The 19,613-nt window shown below is 34.6% G+C and overlaps 1 protein-coding gene across 1 annotated transcript in view; it reads right to left on the reverse strand.

Annotated features, from left to right (window-relative positions):
- The window catches only part of Abca3 (ATP binding cassette subfamily A member 3), a 524,972-nt gene that overhangs the window by 183,201 nt on the left and 322,158 nt on the right, over positions 1 to 19,613 (reverse strand). Inside the window, exons 15-16 of the mRNA XM_090407639.1 lie at positions 14,801 to 15,120; positions 2,283 to 2,571 (exon numbers count right to left, since the gene is read on the reverse strand). Coding sequence (XP_090263765.1) covers positions 2,283 to 2,571; positions 14,801 to 15,120 — 609 coding nt within the window. The remainder of the gene's footprint in view (positions 1 to 2,282; positions 2,572 to 14,800; positions 15,121 to 19,613) is intronic.

A 19,613-nucleotide genomic window follows, 5' to 3' on the forward strand; every position in this document is an offset into this window, starting at 1 on the left:
TGATAGCAGATCAGTTATTAATTTATATTTTTTGTAATTTATTTTGGTAATTGGGATTAAGTAATTTGGTATTAATTAAACCATACACACACATAGCTCATGGCAAAAACATGCTAAAAAAGAGAATCATGATGTCATTATATATTAACAGGATTGAAGAATTTTAAATATTGTAAGTTAAGAACTGAAGGAAAACAGATCTAATTCAAGGAATTGAAAAATAAAAATAAAAATAAAATAAATAAAAGTTAAAATAAAAATTAAAAGTCTTAATATAGAAAATAAAAGTTAAAAGTAAAAGTCTTAATATGTTTGCGATTGTCTCTGAAAGATTGCGATTGCCTGTGAAAGTACTAGTGGTGGTAGTCGGCGGTAGATGGCTTTGGTGTTAGATGAAGGTTGGTGGAGCAGTGAGACGAAGAGTTGTAGAGTAGATGTCCTCCCTCGATGAGTCCAAAGACTCATCGAGGGAGGTGTGATGTAATAATAATTTTAATAATGCCATAATAAGAAAAAAAAAATATCATTATAAACTGAGATCTAAATTTGTAATCCAGGCGTGATTGAGTTGGATCACTCAACTCATGGCATGAGTTGAGTGATCCAGTTGGGTTGCTCAGTGAAATTTAGAGTAATGTTGTAGATCACTTAGAGTTTCTGGAGAGGTACCACTATACTTCAACAGTACCTCAATAACAGATGAAACTGGTTAGGGTGGTGACCCTTCCTTAATGCATAGTATTATTAGATAGCTTGGAGCCGCTTGTAAAAAGTCATTCCAGTCATTCTGATAAGCACGAAAGGTGCATTCTTTTACAATATGTTGCACAGTCTGTCATGGAGCACCACAGTCTCACATATTGGAGATGAATGTCTGTTCCATTTATAGAGAGTATCTACACATAGGCCATGGTTTGTCCGAATTCTATTTAGTATTGTCCAGGTTTTGCCATGTAGATCCAATCCTTTAATGATTTGATCACCTTTAAAGATGTTATATGTTATGTTAAAGGATGCTGCATACTCTATTGGAGGAGCTATACTGGAGGAAGTAGGGGAGACAAGAGATCTGGGGGTTGATGATTGATAGAAACATGAAATTCAGAGGAAATATTGCAAAGGTGGTGAAGGTAACACAGAGGATTGCTGCAATAATGAAAAGGACGCTGACCTGCAGAGATAAAAGAATTATCATTCCTTTGTATAAGCCCTAATCAGACCACACCTGGACTATTGTTCTCAGATTTGGTCCCCAGGATTTGAAGGGGATAAATTAACTGTGGAAAGGGTACAAAGGCAGATAACAAAGATGGTTTCAGGACTGTACAATAATAGTTATGAGGATCGGCTGAGAGAATGTGGACTGCAGAGTTTGGTGGATAGAAGAAGGAGAGGTGATATGATTTAAACTGTTAAACTGGTGATACTTTTAAACTGTTGAGAGGTGGTTACAGAGTTGACACTGGGGAGTTCTTTCACTTGGTTGAACAGCAGGAAGGAGTGATAACAAGGGGCCATCCCCGGAAGTTATGAAAGGAAACTGTGAGGCAAGAGGATGAGGAGTGGTTTCTTTGCATGGAGGGTGGTTGAACCATGGAATGCATTGCCTGATAGAGTGGTGAGAGCGAGAACGGTCAATGAGTTTAAGGAGTGGTATGATACACTTTGTGTTGCCTAGAAGGGACCTCTGACGATGAGTCTTTTGACTCCTTGGAGGCCTAAATAATAATAAAAATAATAATTATGCAAATATTCTTTCGTATTTTCCTTTCATGTTTCCTCCCACTTTTGATAAAGGATTAAAATTATTTAGAACTAGTTCTTCTGCTGCTCGTAGTGATGGATGGTAAGATTTCAATCTGTTGACGTTAAGAGTTGGGAGATCCTGATGAATAGGGAATAGGTAAAAATTGCTGGTAATTGGATTACGAGCAATTTTTTGAAAGCCCAGGACTAAAGAATTCAATCTACATACTTCTGTAGGAATTATGCCTGCTAAAAGAGGAAATCAATGAGTTGAAATCGATCTAATAGAGCCTGTAATTAATCTTAAGGTATTATTCAATTGGAAATTGATAATCCTTGTGTGAGGACTATTTAGACACGCAGGGGCACAATATTCAGCACTTGAGAATACCAAAACAAGGGCTGTTGTCCAAAGAGTAGAGGCTCTTAAACCTCAAGTAGTGCCACAGAGTCTCTGTAGAATATTATTACGTGTCCTTAGTTTGTATGCCAAATTTGATTGTTGTTTTGAGCATAATTCCACTGTTCATGGTGACTATTAAAGTTTCCAATATAAATTGTGGGATGTTCAGCAATAGGAATAATTTTTTCTGGCCAAGATGATCCAGGTGGCTTATAAATCTGCGTGATTGTTATATCTTGAACTTTTATCACTACTGTATGCATGTTTTCCTCAACATTTTGAGAAATAGGTAAAACTTCTTTAAGACAATTTTGCACATACATTGCTATTCCATATACTTCGTGATAAGTTGCACCAATAGCAGTGTAACCTAGAATGTGACCTCTTTTAAGAAACTGTTCAGGATCAGCAGAACGTGTTTCCTGGACAGCAATCACATCAACATTGTTGGTTAACAATAATTTCGATAAATAATTGTATTTGGCTTTGCTAATAGATTCAATATTTAATTGATAAATAAATACTGTATGGGCCAATGTTTCTAAATTTTGGTTTCTGCAAGTCACTATATTCAGTAGACATCATGAAATTGGCTAAGAGATCCTTAGGATGGACTGCTGCCTATCGCTGTTGCTCATTTAGCACTACCCAGGGGGGACACACGTATAGTTTAAGGATCACTATGGACGCGAGCAACATTGCCTCCATTAATTAATGGGGGACAATATACTATATATAATTAATTAATACCAAACAAGAGAAAGAGAAGAATTACAATAGTACAATGTTTAAAAGTGTTTTGTGGAAATGAATGTGAGACTGATTAGTATATGGTGATAAGTAAAACTGCATGTCCCATTAACATCTGGGAAACCCAATGCCTCATAACAATGGCAGAGCTATAATAAATTTAGTTTAATCCTTTATCCAAGTGTGAGCAAACAAAGTTTGTGCCTGAAAGTATCTTTAGGACTGGGGTAAGGTAGTACAACATCGGGCAGCTCTTTGCAAAGGCGGAGCAAGCAAACATCACTCCTATCTCAGTATCTCCCATAATGCAAAACACATCTCCTTGCGGATATGTATAATGTTATGATTATACATATCTGCAAGGAGATGTGTTTTGAGAAAGATGTTGAAAGTTTATTTTTCACTTGGTTAGACTATAATAAATTTAGTTGAATCCTTTATCCAAGTGTGAGCAAACAAAGTTTGCGCCTGAAAGTATCTTCAAGACTGGGGTAAGGTAGTACAACATTGGGCAACTCATTGCCAGTCCTGAAGATACTTTCAGGCGCAAACTTTGTTTGCTCACACTTGGATAAAGGATTAAACTAAATTTATTATAGCTAACCAAGTGAAAAATAAACTTTCAACAATGGCAGAGCTATTGAGATGTCTAGATACAGAAACTACATTTAACAAAAAATTATATTCCATTTGCAATTATAATCACCACATTATAATTTTAATATAATTATATTAATTTTATAATGTGGTGTAACATTATAAATTTAATATAATTAATTTAATATAATTATAACATTATATTACAATGTTATAATTATAACATTGTAATATAATACAATAAGTATTATATTGCAGACCTGACAATGACTGACAATAATTGTGTGGATATCCCTTATGTGTGAAATTTCTCATGTATATCAATTCATCTACAAGATGGGAAGTCAAAGCTTCTAAGAATCATAGGAGAATAAGTGTCATGTGTTCAGTTAGCAGGATATTTATCTAAAATGTCATTATCATTAAATTCCTGTTATGTACCCTCAGTGGGGGGGGGTATAAGATATTATGACAGTGCTACATGAAAAGTGTATATCATCACTAACTTCCTATACACAATTTTCTTTCCTATAAATCTGTTATCTGATAAAACTCCCAATATTATTATTATTAATTTGGTAACCTCTATGGAGTCAACACTTATGGTGGGAAGTACAATCAACCAGTAATATGTCTATTATAATGAGCTTTGAAGTTATTTACACTACCTGCACTCACTAACAACTCTCCACATAAAAAATATACTCCTCATGCCCTTCTTCAACACATCTTTATACAACTTTCAGGGATGACCTCTGGTTCTTCCCATCTTAACATCCACTCATTTCTTCTGTATTAATCTGATAGGATCCCTTAACTAACCTGAAAGTCTATCATATCTCCTCTTTATCTCCTATTCACCATCTAATTCACATACTCTCAAATGTTCTTCATAACCAATACTCCAGAGTCCACATCACAATGAAAAACTAGATGATCAAATCTGAGCACAATAGTCAATATGTGGTCTGACCAATGATTTATATAGAGGCACACCACCACTTCCCTATCCCTACATGTTAATGTACTTTTTTATCATAGCAGCAATATGATGTGCAGCAAGTTAAACTTTCGTATCAAGTTATATTTCTTTTTATTTGCAACCACTGCAGCTTTGTTGGATGTAATTCTGTCAATGCTATCCCATAAGTCAGATGGTAGCAATGTAGCTAATCTTGATCTATCTTTGAAAATTCTGATCTTGTGGCAGTGATCCATTCCATTAAGATAGCTAGTTCTGTTTTTTCTTAGATTCTGTTTGCTTTGGCTGAATGGAATGCATGTTTAATTCTTATAAATTTAGATACAATATCATTGTACTGTTTACTGTCCATAGTAAATTAGCTAGTAAATCAGCAGTTGCAAATAAAAAGAAATATAATTTCACAAGAAAGTTTAACTTGCTTCAACAAGAAAAATATCTAGATCAGTCTAAAGTTGTCATTAATCTTTCTCATGCACTGTCAACATCTTTTCTACACAATTCATCAACCCAATATATTGTATGTTAACTATGGAATTGATTATGGAGTGTCTGATAATCACCCACCTTATAATTCCACATATAGACCTTCTTGAAAACAACTTTTTCCTGTTTGACTACCTTCCAAACAAATACACCATGAACACTTTCACCAAGAAGTGGCAGTGTTGGTACCTCATTCACAACCACATCCTGTGAGAATAACACCAAATCTAACACTAATAAACATAGTGTTGCTTCCATCACATGCTGGCTAGTTATCCAGTGGAAACTCAATAAATTCACTCTTCTTGTTAATATACATTACCTCTCTTCTTTCCAATCCATATTCCTATAATTAAAATCTCGCAAACATATTAAGGTAGTGTATTAACATACATGATCTTAATACCAAGTACTTCACAATTTTTCACTTAGGGACAGCATACGAAGGTCCATGTCTGGCAAAATATGACCTATAGGTGGAGTTAAAGGACAGTGGGTGAGCTGGTGAGTCACATTTTGTCGAAGCAGCCAACATGCAGAAGAGTTTGAAAAACACTATTCTAAGGCACTTCTTTATCAATCCATGATTTTGGTCTTACTCTGGGTCTTTTTTTCTGATATCTTGGCAATAAACACTTGATTTGCTAACCTTTCCTCTCTTATTCTGTTTAAGTGACATCATGAGATTAAGGAAATTACGATGTACAATAGAATATACATTAAAATAAATTTTAATACACTTCCAATATTTCGGCAACGTCACTTTGCCATTTTCACAGGAACTTAAAAACAAGACGTGCGTGCAAGCACAACACAACAGTAAACGAGGACAAAGCAGGAAGCTATTCTTTCTCCTAAAAGTCCTGATGGTGCCCCCTAGCGGGCAATGTTGGTATTCTTGGCCGATTGGGCTATCAGCCCAATCGGCCAAGAATACCAACTCGTTTACTGTTGTGTTGTGCTTGTGTGCACGTGTCTTGTTTTCAAGTTCCTGTGAAAATGGCAAAGTGACGTTGCCGAAATATTGGAAGTGTATTAAAATTTATTTTAATGTATATTCTACTGTATGTTGTAATTTCCTTAGGCTATTTAGTAAGAATGTATAACCAACTAAGCCTTTCCCCGAGAATCATGAGACTAGCCTGTTCACACATTCCTGAAAGCTAACAATGTCAAATTCCTTCCTGGTACCCTCATTTTTAATATAAGTCTGCCATTAATGCCACATGTTCATTCCCCAATCTTTTTCAGAACTCTCATATATATGGTCTCTAATCTCTGATCAAGTGCTTTATTTCTGACCCAACTCTTAGACTTAAAACTGTTTGAACACTGTCTTGTATACAACTAGTTTAGTGATTTGGATAATTCCCCCCCCCCTTCTCTCTCATCCTACATAAATTTATTCATTTGACTTCCTATGATACCAGCTTTGCTAATTCTGTTGTCTATTTTTATATTTAATTTGCTATCATCATTCAAAATTATGCTTCAATGGCTGAAATGATTTACTTGTCCTATAGCTTCTCTATTCATTGTGCAGTTGATGTTTTCAATGTTTCATTCTATTTTTGTAGTCTTGTCTTTTTATTGCTGATTTTCATACCAAATTTATTACAGTCAAACTGGGAATGACAGAACTGAATTCAAGATATTTTTGTTAGTATTCAGTTTCATGTTTGAAGCTCTTCACATGACTGAATTCTTACAAATCAATTTACATTTGAGAGATCTGCAAGATCAGCATACTGATGTTATGTCACACTTTTGATGATGTAATATCAACATGCATAAGATGAATAAATGTAACAGATTGTAACATGAACTGGAACAAGTTGGGCAAAATAAATCTAAATGGTAGGAGAAGACTGGTCTTGAAAAAAACCTGTCCTTGTAATTTAGCAAAGATAACTGCGGTAGGCTTAGATGGAATATCAGCTCGGGTGTTGCGTGAATGTGCAAATGAATTGTCAACCCCTCTTACCTGGATATTTAATTTAAGTTTGAACTCTGGTATGGTCCCTAGGGAGTGGAAGTTAGGCAAAGTGGTTCCTTTGCATAAGGGTGGCTCTAAAACTGCAGTATTGAATTACAGACCAATCACCATCTCAGGAGTAGTGGTAAAAGTATTGGAAAAGTTGGTTAAAGACAAAATTCAAGAATGGGTGGATCAGGATATGATACTCTATAGAGGCCAACATGGTTTTGTTAAAGGTAGATCCTGCCTTAGCAATCTATTAACTATCCATAATAGAATAACATCAGAGTTGGACAAAGGAACTGGCTACACAGTGGTACTTCTGGATTTTGCTAAGGCTTTTGACAGGATACCCCATAGAACACTGTTACGCAAATTGGAGCAGATGGGAATGGATATTAAATTGGTGATATGGATAGGAGAATGGCTCAGGGAGAGATACCATAAGGTGGTGTATGGAGGAGCCGAGTCCAGAATGAGGCAGGTGACCAGTGGTGTGCCTCAGGGCTCTGTGCTTGGGCCAATGTTGTTTAATTTGTATATAAATGATATAGGAAACGGCTTAAAGGGAGATATTCAGTTGTTTGCTGATGATGCAAAGTTGTGTAGTGCAATAAAAAATCAAGCTGATGTTGAAAGTTTGCAGGAGGATTTAAATAAGCTGGTAAAATGGGCAAAAGAAAATGGATGTCAGTTCAATGTGGAAAAGTGTAAAGTCTTGCATTTTGGGATTAAAAGATTACCAGCTGTGTACTACATAGATGGAAAGGTGCTCCAAGAGATTGATGAGGCTAGGGACTTAGGGGTATTGGTAGATAAGGAGATGAAGTTCAGAGGACACATTGCTAAGGTGTCCAAGATTGCACATAGGATTACTTGGTTGTTGAGGAACACACTGACATCCAGAGATAAAGAGGTTATTATTCCCCTTTATAAAGCATTGATACTTCCACATTTGGATTACTGTGCTCAGGTCTGGTCACCTGGATTCCTTGGAGATGAGGAGGCTGTGGAGAGGGTTCAGAGAAGAGTGACCAAGTTGGTGAGTGATATAAAAAATGCTCCCTACATTGATAGATTGAGAGCTTGTGGATTGCAGAGATTGGCTGATAGGCGAAGAAGAGGGGATATGATAGAAACATTCAAATTACTAAAAGGTTTTTATAGGATTGATGCAGGGGAAATGTTTCAGCTGTGTGATAGTGATGGAAGAACAAGAGGTCATCTCTGGAAATTAAAGAAGAGTGTGGTTAACAAAGGTGTCAGAACAAGGTTTTTTGCCTGGAGGGTGGTGAATGAGTGGAATTCATTGCCTGACTTTGTTGTGAGCTCTTCATCTGTAAATGAATTCAAGAAGAGATATGACAGATATTGTTTTGCTAGTTTGGGTCTCCCGCGATGAGTCTACTGACTCCATGGAGATACCCGTAATAATAATAATAAATAATAATAATAATAATAATAATAACAAATATATAGCAAATATTACAAATACAACTTGTCCTTACATGTGAATGTTAAGGAAGTAATTATGCCCCCATAATTATCTTTAAAGCCTTGATGTGACTAACTTGGATTACTGTGTGCAAATCTGCTTTCCAAGATAGTAAGGAAGATACATAGGTAGGTGAAAGGAAGTTTTAAAGATGATATTCCAGATAGTGGAACATATATTTTAAGGACAGATTGATAATGTATATAATATACACTGGCAAATAGGTGAAAAGATGATTTACAATTTCAGTAGATGGAATTTTTAATTTTATGGGGGGGGGGAGAGGATAAGAGGAAATTCATGGAAGTTGAGAATGAATTCATGAAATGGATGCGACTCTTCTCTCAGAGAAGTGCATAATGACTTGCCTTTGGAGATGGTGAGTACATGTAGTGTGAGTGAATTCAAGAAAGACATGATGACAGCTAGTGCAAGTGATATGTGACCTCCCTCGACGAGTCCCTGACTCGCTGGAGGATGATAATAATTTAAGGTACCAAAGAACTTGAGGGGGGGGGGGAGAAAGTTGAAACCATTATTGGAATTCAGTTCCATTTCTGAAGTTACTTCCATATGACTAAATTCTAATGAATTAATTTTAACATCATTGAATAAAAATTGACAAATCACATCTGGTGATGGTTGTCAGAAGCACAACAGCACAACCTAGGATAGAAAATTTGGCATCATATTCAAAATAGGTCACCTGATCTATTAGAATGAGATAGGAAAAAAAAAAAAGCCACAATCCCACAAAAAAAGGATGAGAGAGCAAGTAGGGAAGGGGGGGGGGGTGAGAGAGAGAGAGATGTTCATTTCAGACAAGGGATCTGCAAGAAGAGATCAATCATTCCTTCAATGGAATCCAAAAGGGAGTACTCAAGGAGGAGGTCTGCAGAGGATAACAAAGGAATGGACATAATAGAAGAGAGAGAGAGAGAGAGAGAGACTGGCTAGAATTCATTACATAGCAACCAACTAATTAGCAGTTACAGTCATAGTGCCTAATACATAGATACATCTAGGCACTTCTTGCAGTTGAATGACTAGCTGCAAGAAGTTAAAGTGTCTATTTCCAAAAATGAAAATTAAGCTAATGTTTTCCCAGAACACTAGCTTAGTTTCAGCTAATCTCAGCCAGTAAAGTTTCAACTCATATAAAATCTTTAAACATGCTTGTGGCATAGCTATAAAACAACAAAATTACATGATAACCACAGTAATAAACTTGAATGAAAATACAGATATTTCATCCTGGAAATAGCAGTACATCATCAGTGTGCAGAAACAACAAGTGAATCAAAGAGCAGGAATACAAGGAACATACAACAATTGGTTTATCAATTAAAAATAGTTGCTGTGTGCTAGAAATTAATATTAAAAAATGTAAGTACTTTGTATTCCTATTCCATGATTTGCTCATTTCTACACAGTCATGATGTACTGTTATTTTCAGTATGAAATATCTGTACTTTCATAAAAGAGAATCATTTCTCTCTCAAGGTTCCTATGCTATTTTTTGGGAGATGTTGCTCAAGGAAGCATCTATGCAAAGGAGACTACTGCCCGAAACTTATGCTAAAGAGAAGGAAGTGAAATATGACAAAAGTTGAGCAAAGCAGATAGAAGAATAAACACAACTATTCATAATTACAGAAACTATTGATCTCTAAGGAAGTTAAACAGAAAAACAATTTGTTAAGTGAGACTGTTTGATATCCTCGAATTAAGACATGCATACTAATTTCTAAAATAGAAGGTCAAGAATAAGTTGCCCTGTTAAGGAAAATCCAGACTTAAAGTTGACAGTTTCCTGCTTAACACAGCAGTATGCTAATAGACTAAGTATCCATGCTTGAACACTTATGCTCCTCCTAGGATTATCCTTTCCTTTCTGAACTATAGCTCATCAGGTGTTTGTATTTAAGGTAACTAATACATTTTGTATGAACTGTTAACCAGCTAGGATTTTAGATGTCCCTTAAAATTTTTTAAAGCTAACAAGAAAGTGTTTATCCCACTCAACACAGCAGTATGCTAATTGATTTAGTGTCCATACTTGTGCAGCTATGTTCATGCTAAGAAATTACTCCTGCTTTGTAAACTGTAGTTTGAGTGTCTGTGTTTAAGGCATATGATGCATTTTGTATGAACTGTTTAACCAACTAGAACTATAGGTAAGCAATTGTCTAAAGTTAGTGTTCAAGTAAAGATACTAAGTATATTTTATTATTATTATTAGTGACACCTCCAGGGAGTTCAAAGACTCATCGAGGGAGAGCGTGTCAACAGCATCGAACGATTGATCCCGTTCCAACTACTAACCACACTCAAACTTGCCTAACTTTCTACATGAGGCATTAGTAGCAGAAGCTCTACCAATCGACCAACCATTGCTCTATTTCATCATGCACATAATGGAGACCATCCATCTATTAGATGGAAAGTCACCATTACTTAAGTTGTATGAATAAATGCTTCTTGTATTAGCCATTCTACATTAATCTTTTGTATATGATGCATTAACTATCATCATTAAACTGCTATTGTTATAGGTACTGTATCATTCCTGAATTCTAAATAGTCACACTACAACATCTACTGTTCAGCAAAAGAAAAATCCTCTTTTACATTCTCTGGGTATTATAGCCATTGTTAAGAAAGTGTGATGCAAGTAACTGAGTTCATTAGTAAGAGCATTGCCATTAGAACAAATAGCACTGGCTCAGTGAGTTAGTGTTTTTAGGATACCATACTGTTGAGCTTGATGATGTGAATATTTGTGCAAATATCCCTGTATGCGTGGGTTTTTCTATAAACAGAAAAAGATAATGAACTATCAGGAAGCCATGTGATTAGTATATATCTATTCCTGTTCCACTGGGAAATGGATTTTAGGATGTTGGCTATTTAAATACACTAAAAATGTATCCAATGTACCTGAACCAAGTGGCCAAATAGTGAACACATCATCAACATAATGCAGCCAAACCAATGGTTTGAGAGTGGATGTGTTCATCGCTAGGTTTTCTAAGTATTCTAGGTACGAGTAGAAATTGGCTAAAGGGGGAAAAAGGTGGGCCCATTGCTGTCCCATCTAGATGTTTGTATATCTTCCCTTTCCATGCAAAATAGCCTGCATATACTGTACATTTAAATAATTCAAATATATCTGGGGGTGAAATGTAAATAGTAAATCTGCAAAAATATTTATATATATAATTTATACTTTATAATTTATACCATTGCTGTCCCATCTAGATGTTTGATATCTTCCCTTTCCATGCAAAATAGCCTGCATATACTGTACATTTAAATAATTCTAATATATCTGGGGGTGAAATGTAAATAGTAAATCTGCAAAAATATTTATATATATAATTTAACCCATTCACATTTTCTCCTCATCTTCATAATTAAATACAGAAACATCAATTACTATCCATAACAGTGAATTACAAATCAGTATAACATTATCCACAAAGGAGGCAGATTAGCCACTTCTGGCTAGTGAAATAACTCAGGTAACTAAGGTTAAATGAATAGGCATTATCAAACCAGAATAACACTATTTACAGCTTGGTGGTATAACAATGAATTAAACCTTGGTTAATAAACAGCAATGTTATAACTTTTCTTTTCTCACAAAACTTTTATAGTTTTGTGTGAAAATTGACCAGAGAGCTAGCAGGAATACACTGCCACCATATTATGAGTTGCCCTAGCCAAACCATATAGGCGTCTGTATATTCTCGCACAAAACTTTTACAGTGTCTGTATTCGGCTAAATGAATGTCGGATTTAATATCCACTTGATTTAGATAATTTTGCATCCCTGAAGTGAAGCCTTTTGGCTCTTTATTTTAGTAAATACTTTACGCACCGACCAAGAGTTCACGTACAGAAAATATACCTCTCCAACACTTTGAGTTCCTTAGTACTAAGAGTTTTTGCTCTCTAGGTTTGAAACAGCTGTCAGGCTAGTAAAACCTTATAATGAACCAATAGGAGGCGAATATATGGATGCTCACAGCGCTCGTCATCACCTATACCGTTTGGCTAGGACAACTTGTAGTATGGTGGCGTTGTATTCCCGCTAGCTCTCTGGTCAATTTTTGCATGAAACTTTTATAGTTTCTGTATTCAGCTTTGAAATGATGTTGGGTTTAATATCCACTTAATTTATATAATTTTGCATCACCGAATTGAAGCCTTTAGGCTCTTTATTTTAGCAAATACTTTACGCACTGAGAGTTCACTTACGGAAAATACACCTCTCCAATGCTTCGTTTCCTTAGTACTGAGAGTTTTTGCTCTCTAGGTTTCTGCCTAGCCTCTGACGAAAACCAATGAATTTGAAACAGCTGTCAGGCTAGTGAAACCTTATAATGAAACAATAGGAGGTGAATATACAGATGCTCACAGCGCTCGTCGTCACCTATACAGCTCGGCTAGGGCAACTCTTAGTATGGTGGTGGTGTATTCCCGCTAGCTCTCTGGTCAATTTTCACATGAAACTTTTATAGTTTCTGTATTTGGTTTTGAAATGATGTTAGATTTTTTCTTACCTCTTTTAAATACAGTAACAAAAACTAACTGTTTTGTGTACTGTTAGTTTAGTATTTTGGCAAAATTCTATCACATTCTATACAAATTTATTCAAATGGCTCCTGATCGTACCAGCATTGCTTATTCTGTCTATTTCCATTTAATTTGCTACCATCACTAAAACTGTGCCTAAATAAATAAATACAGGTGGTCCAAAGGTTACGGACGACCCGACTTATGGCATTCCATATTTACGAATGGACTCCAAGACTCCCCATAAGGATAATTAATAATTAAATCAGTGGTTCTCAAACTGTGCACTGCAAAATATTCCAATATTTTCACTAAAATAACCGCATCAAGTGCATACTGCAACTGTTAGGTAGGTCTATTCTGACTTTGGGCACAATGAATGAATGAAAAAAAGTTTGGGAACCACTGAATTAAATAATTAAATTAATAATTCGGGAAACTAGTTTCTTCCACGCATGTAAACAAACCTGCATGTATGAGTTTGTTTTTCTGTTTTGTTTGTTTGAATTAAAAGAAAGAGCACAACAGTTTCTGTAACTTATTATTACAGTACAGGGATATTATTAGTAGTAGTATTACTACACTGTATTATTATTGCCACATAATGAGGCATTATAGTATTGATTATTATTACCTTATCTATATGTGCTGTTCATCAGGGATCCTTGTTACATATAAATCCAACCTAAAGACGTTCTTAGGAACGTATCTCATCTGTAACCCATGACTGCCTGTACTTGTTTTACAGGTTCTTCATTGAGAATTTTCCTCCTATTTTCATTGTTCTGGTCTTTTTATTGCTAATTTTCATGCCAAATTTGTTATTACATTTGTTATTCAATTTAGTTAAAGAATTCTGGAGACATCATCATCATCATCTGGATGAAATAAAGAGCTAAGCTTGATATATCCAATTCTGATATCAGGTCTAATGCCACTTTCTTTCTTAATGTGATCCATGCAGATGACAAATAAGAGGATATAGAGTGCATATTTGTACAACTGATTTTATATCAAACTACCTCCCTGCATTTCTTTCAATTCTAACTGCTAACTTACAACATAAAAATAGCCTATATTGCTCTGTTCAACATTTCATTTTCCCTAAATAACTGTAGCATTCTGAATAAATTTTCTCTTGACATCATTCATATGCTATTTCCAGATCTATAAAACTTAACACGTTGACCGCCGTATGAATCAAATACGATTCACACTACATTTGTTCAATGCGTTGCGTGAATCATATTTGATTCGCATAAAGATTTTTCTTTCAGGCCGTGTAGTTCACCCGTGATTCGTATCTAAATGAAATGCTTATGGGTAATGGAAATGTGGGGCCTGGTAAACAGGTTTATATGGTTAGCACAGTAGAATTTCAACTACACGACCTATTATAGGGGTTTTATTTTTACCTGATTTAGGCCAATTTCTAATGTTGAATAAAACAATAACAATGGTGCTAAATATTTATTTATAATATATGTCATTAGAAATGTTACAAATCATAAATTTTTCTTCTAAACAATTGAAAAACTAATAAACAAAAAAATGTCAAATAATAGACAAATTGATATGAAAAAAATAATTAGGTGAAATTATTATTAACAATTACAAACTACAGTTATGCACAATAGTAAAACAACGAACACAGTAAAATTTTTTGCACTGAACACATTTCCACCGTGTTTGTGTCGCCTTAGATGTTGCATATTTTCTATTATGTTCTTCGGTTAACTTTTTGTAGCAAGATGTACATCTTCTCCTATTACTGGTACCAACCTCTTCTAAAATATGTTTTTCCTTGTCTGAAGTCGAAGCGACATTATTTTCCTTTGGTGTAATTCCTAATAACTCTTTTGCGATTTTTTCTCTAAATTCTGTGATGCTAATGTTTTTATCAGTAACTCGCTTATATACTATAAAAGCGTTCACCACAGCAGAACCTAAAAGAATTTCAACTGCGAGTTTTCGATACCATTTCACACTTCTTCGAAGACAAGAAGCATAGGCTTTTATCTGATCAGATAGATCAATAAAACTTTTGCTTTTGTTATAGTCCATAATAGCTTCCGGCTTTTGCACTTCATTACCATTTCTTGCTGTAAGGGATTTCATTTTGTTTGTGTGTTTTGTTGATAACATAAGCACTTCACGTTTATCGCACCATTTTATTACCACCACCCCTGTGTCACTTTCTTTACCAATTATTTCACCCTTTTTCAATTTCTTCTGGGTAACATCCTGTGGAATTCCCTTTCGATTTTTTCTCAAAGTGCCTACAAGGTGTGTTTGTCTATTCAAAAGTTTGTGCGCTAATTCAATACTGGTATAATAATTATCTACAAATATTGTGCGTCCATGGTCAAGAAGATTCTCACAAAGTCCCATAACAATTGAAGTTGGAACACTATTAGTAGCATTGGTCTTTTCTGCGCCGCAGTATATCTTGAAATCATATGTATATCCATCTTCAATACACAATTTGAATAGTTTTATGCCAAATTTGTGTCGTTTATTCTTGATGTACTGTCGAAAGGCAATACGACCTCGGAAAGGAACTAAAGTTTCATCAACGCAAATATTACTCGAAGGCGTCATTATTTTCTGGAAATTTTTTCTTATATGATTTATGAGAGGTGTAATTTTATAAAGTCTTTCAGAAGTATTTCCACCCTCGTTGTCTGTGAAGTGCCAGTTACTGAGAAGAAGATCGAACCGATTCCTTGACATAACTTGTTTGATTTCTGTAGAATAGAGGATGTTATTCGACCAATAACACTCTAATTTTGGCATCTGCACTAAACCGAACCAAATTTGCAGACCCAAAAATATCTTCATTTCATTGGGATTTGTGTTTTTCCACTTTCTTATCCTTGCTTTTGGTAAACTTCTCTTACTGAGTTTTTGAAGAGCGTATCTGTTAGTTTCTTGCACCATTAGGTCCAGCAGTCCTTCATCAACAAACATAAAAAAGAAGTCTACAGGCTGTTTATCATGCATTTCTTCAATAACATTTTGTTTTATTCCAAAATTATTATCCACAAACTGAAAATGTTTTAGTTTATCACCTGTAATTTCATTCCATTGTAGGTCGGTTGAATTCACATTTCCAAGTATTTCATCTGAGGAATTTCTTATAACATCATCAATTGTTTGGTCTACAGAATGAGCAGCAGTAAACTGAGATGTACTAGGAGCGAAAACTTCGGTATTACCAGTTGTAGATACTTTTATTCTCTTCCTAGCAATGAGAGAATCAGAATCTGAAGACACAGAACTAAGATCACTTCCGTAGTAACTTTCCGTAGAATATTCATATGGTTCGTCATCAGATAGAACTTCATTTATCAAGGCTTCTAAATGACGTTGCTCTTTTTCGTAGTCTCCCATATTAGGGCAATTTATAACAATATTTATCACTATAACAAATTTATTCCACCGGACAAAACACTCAACACATATAACTGTTCGTAAGCGTCATATATATCCAAGTTTGACCTTGTGTGAAGTGCGAATCACGTGTGCACCGCTCGGCCCAGCAGTAAAAAAATTCTTCTCAGGCCGCGCGGTGCACACGTGATTCGCACTTAAAAAATCTATTTAGCTGCATGAAATAAATAAAAAATTATAAAATATGATTATTTTATGTTACTTTAAGCAAATTGTAAAACAAAAAGAAGTTGGCCTGGGGATCAAAAAATTTTTTAACATTACGGCAGCCAACGTGTTAAATACAGATCCTTTTTATATTCCCACAATTTCTCAATTATTATTGCAAAGTGAAAATCTGATCTTGCAACTCTATTTGGTCTGAACCTAGCTTGCTCTTGTCCACTCAGTCTCTTCCCAAATAAGTTTGCATAAATCTTATCTGGAATGCTTAGTAGAATAATCACAAGACATCTGTTTTCTAACCACTCAGATCACACACTGTGAGGTTTACAATCCACCAGGTCAGGACAGAAATTTGTGTTGAAACTTCTGTGTTCTAACTCATCTCTCTCTCTCTGATCTATAAGTTAAGATTGGCTTGTTTCACTAGTTAGAGATGGGAACTCTGAGAGTTCTACTCAAAAATTTGGCCTTCTAAATTATACAGTGAAGTCACTGTAAAATCTTTGAGCATTTTTGGGTTGAATGATATCTATTCCAGCTACTATTTTGCATTTCAGACTTTTGATAGCTTTTTTTTTATTTTTTTAAATATCGATATGTATTCCTGATTGCATTCCACTTGAATAGTTTTTTACCAATTTTCTATCACTGCTTGTTTGATTTAACAGTCATGCAAAGTAATTATTCCAGATATTCAAAATTCTTTCATTTCATTGTTTTTTACCATGTCACCTTTATCATTTGCTCTTTTTTTCTCCATTTTTGCTGGGAACTTTCAATTTGCTTTCTTCTTTTCTATGACTGCCTCTTTAACTTGTACATCACAGAGTTCTGATTTTTTTTATCCTTGCAGATAACTTCACCACATGGCTCTCCAGCTGAATAAATCAATGTTTTCTTCAGAGTAATCCAGTGAGACTCAACATTTGGTTCTTGTTTACAAACACTTTAATTTTTTCTTGCATGATGTTTGCATAGCAGAGTCTACAGTTCAGTTCACCTGCAAAAGCTACTCACATTTAATTCTTTATAAAAATATGTAAGAAATTTTTCATATTCAATTATTATTATTTTTTTTTATATTCAATTTTATTTTGCTTGAAACTAAGTAATATGATCACTTCTAATTTCAAATCTTCTGTAACCTGAACCAGTGTGAAGGTATCACTGTCAATGATATTACAATCAATACGAATTTTCCTTGATTCTTGTATATTCTCCACATGTGAATTTATGCACATTTTTATGTTGAAATTATATTCAAGCAGTGGTGTTAATAATGACTAGCCCATGTTTAAACAAAAATCTAGAAAATACTTGTTAACATTATTAGCAATACCCTTGTCTCCAAATTTTCCCAAAACATTTCTATGTGCCTGAGATTTCTTTACATGCTGTTTAGATGTTCAAAAACTTTTCGGTTTTCTTTACACCAACCATCTTTTCTAATGACAAAAAAATTCTCCACTTCTTCCTTAAAAGAACCTCCTGTGATTTTGAATGCTATCACTACAATTTCCTTTCAATGTTCATTATCATCATCATGAAAAAATTACCTCACTATTAACTTCCTATCAACAATTTTCCTCCAAATTAGCCTGTTATTTGTCAGCATTTAAATATTATCAGATCTTATATTTCTGTCTTCTAAGGCACTTTTTACTGTGTCGATTCACCTGCACCTTGGTCTTCCTCTGAGTCTCTTTCCCACCATCCTGGCAAAGAACACTTGCTTTGCTAATCTTTCCTCTCCCATTCTGTTTAAGTGATCATACCACCTGAGATTAATTCTACTAACTCATTTTCCCGAATGGCAAGTTCTTTCTAATATCCTTATTTTTAATGTGATACTATCATTGATGCCATTTGTTCAATCTTTCTCAGAACTCTCATATCTGCGGTCTCCAGTCTTTGATCAAGAGTTTTATTTCTAACCCAGCTCTCAGATTCATAAATTAAAATTGTTTGAACACTGTCTTGTATACATCTAGTTTAGTGTTTTACTAATCTCTCTCTTATTCCATGTAAATTTATTCAGTTGACTTCCTATCATACCAGCTTTGCTAATTCTGTTGTCTATTTCAAAATTTAATTTGCCATCTTCATTAAAAATTGTGCCTAAACTGCTGAAATGCTTTACTTGTTCTGTAGGTTCTTGAATGTAGAACCTATAGATCTTGTAGATCTATAGGTTCTACATTCAGGATGCAATTGATGTTTTCAATGTTTCTACCTATTTTTGTTGCCTTTGTAACAAAGATTTTCATATAAAATTTACTACAGCAATTATTCAATTTAGTCAGGGAATCCTGCAGACTTGTCCTGGATTTATTTAAGAGTATAACACCATATGAATAAAGAAGAGCTGAGATTAAACTTCCAATTTTGATATCAGATTTAATACCACTTTCCTTCATAATGTAACCTATACAGATGATAAATAATAGTGGAAATAATGTACACCCTTGTTGCTGACGTGATTTAACAAAAAACCATCTTCCTGTAACTCCTTCAATTCTAACTGCTAATTTACAACTCAAATATAGACTAAGTATCGCTTGATATAATATCCCATTTTCACCATTTATAACTGGAGCTTTGTTTGGCCTGAAAAGAGTTTGTTGTTCTTCAAGCTTCTCCTCCACAATTTTTTTCAGTTATTTCTCATATACAGTTGCATAAATCTTACGAGGAACACTCAGTAGGGAAATACCTCTGAACAGGCCTTATGAATTATGCAGTGTAAGCCACTGTAAAACTTTTATACCTCCATATTTTAGTTTTTTTGATCGAATAACACTTCAGATGCTTTACCACATTTCAGATAGATCTGAGTACTGATATATATTCTGAATGGCATTCCTGTTGAGTGTTTTCTACCACAATGCTATTACTGCTTGTTTCATTTAGCAATGTTTGAAAGTAATTACTCCAAACATCAAAATATCTTTACCTTCAGTTTTCATGGCACTTTTAT

This window comes from Typopeltis vanoorti, chromosome 17 (assembly GCF_054136105.1).
Source record: "Typopeltis vanoorti isolate ZY-2024b chromosome 17, IOZ_Tvanoo_1.0, whole genome shotgun sequence".
NCBI lineage: Eukaryota > Metazoa > Arthropoda > Arachnida > Uropygi > Thelyphonidae > Typopeltis > Typopeltis vanoorti.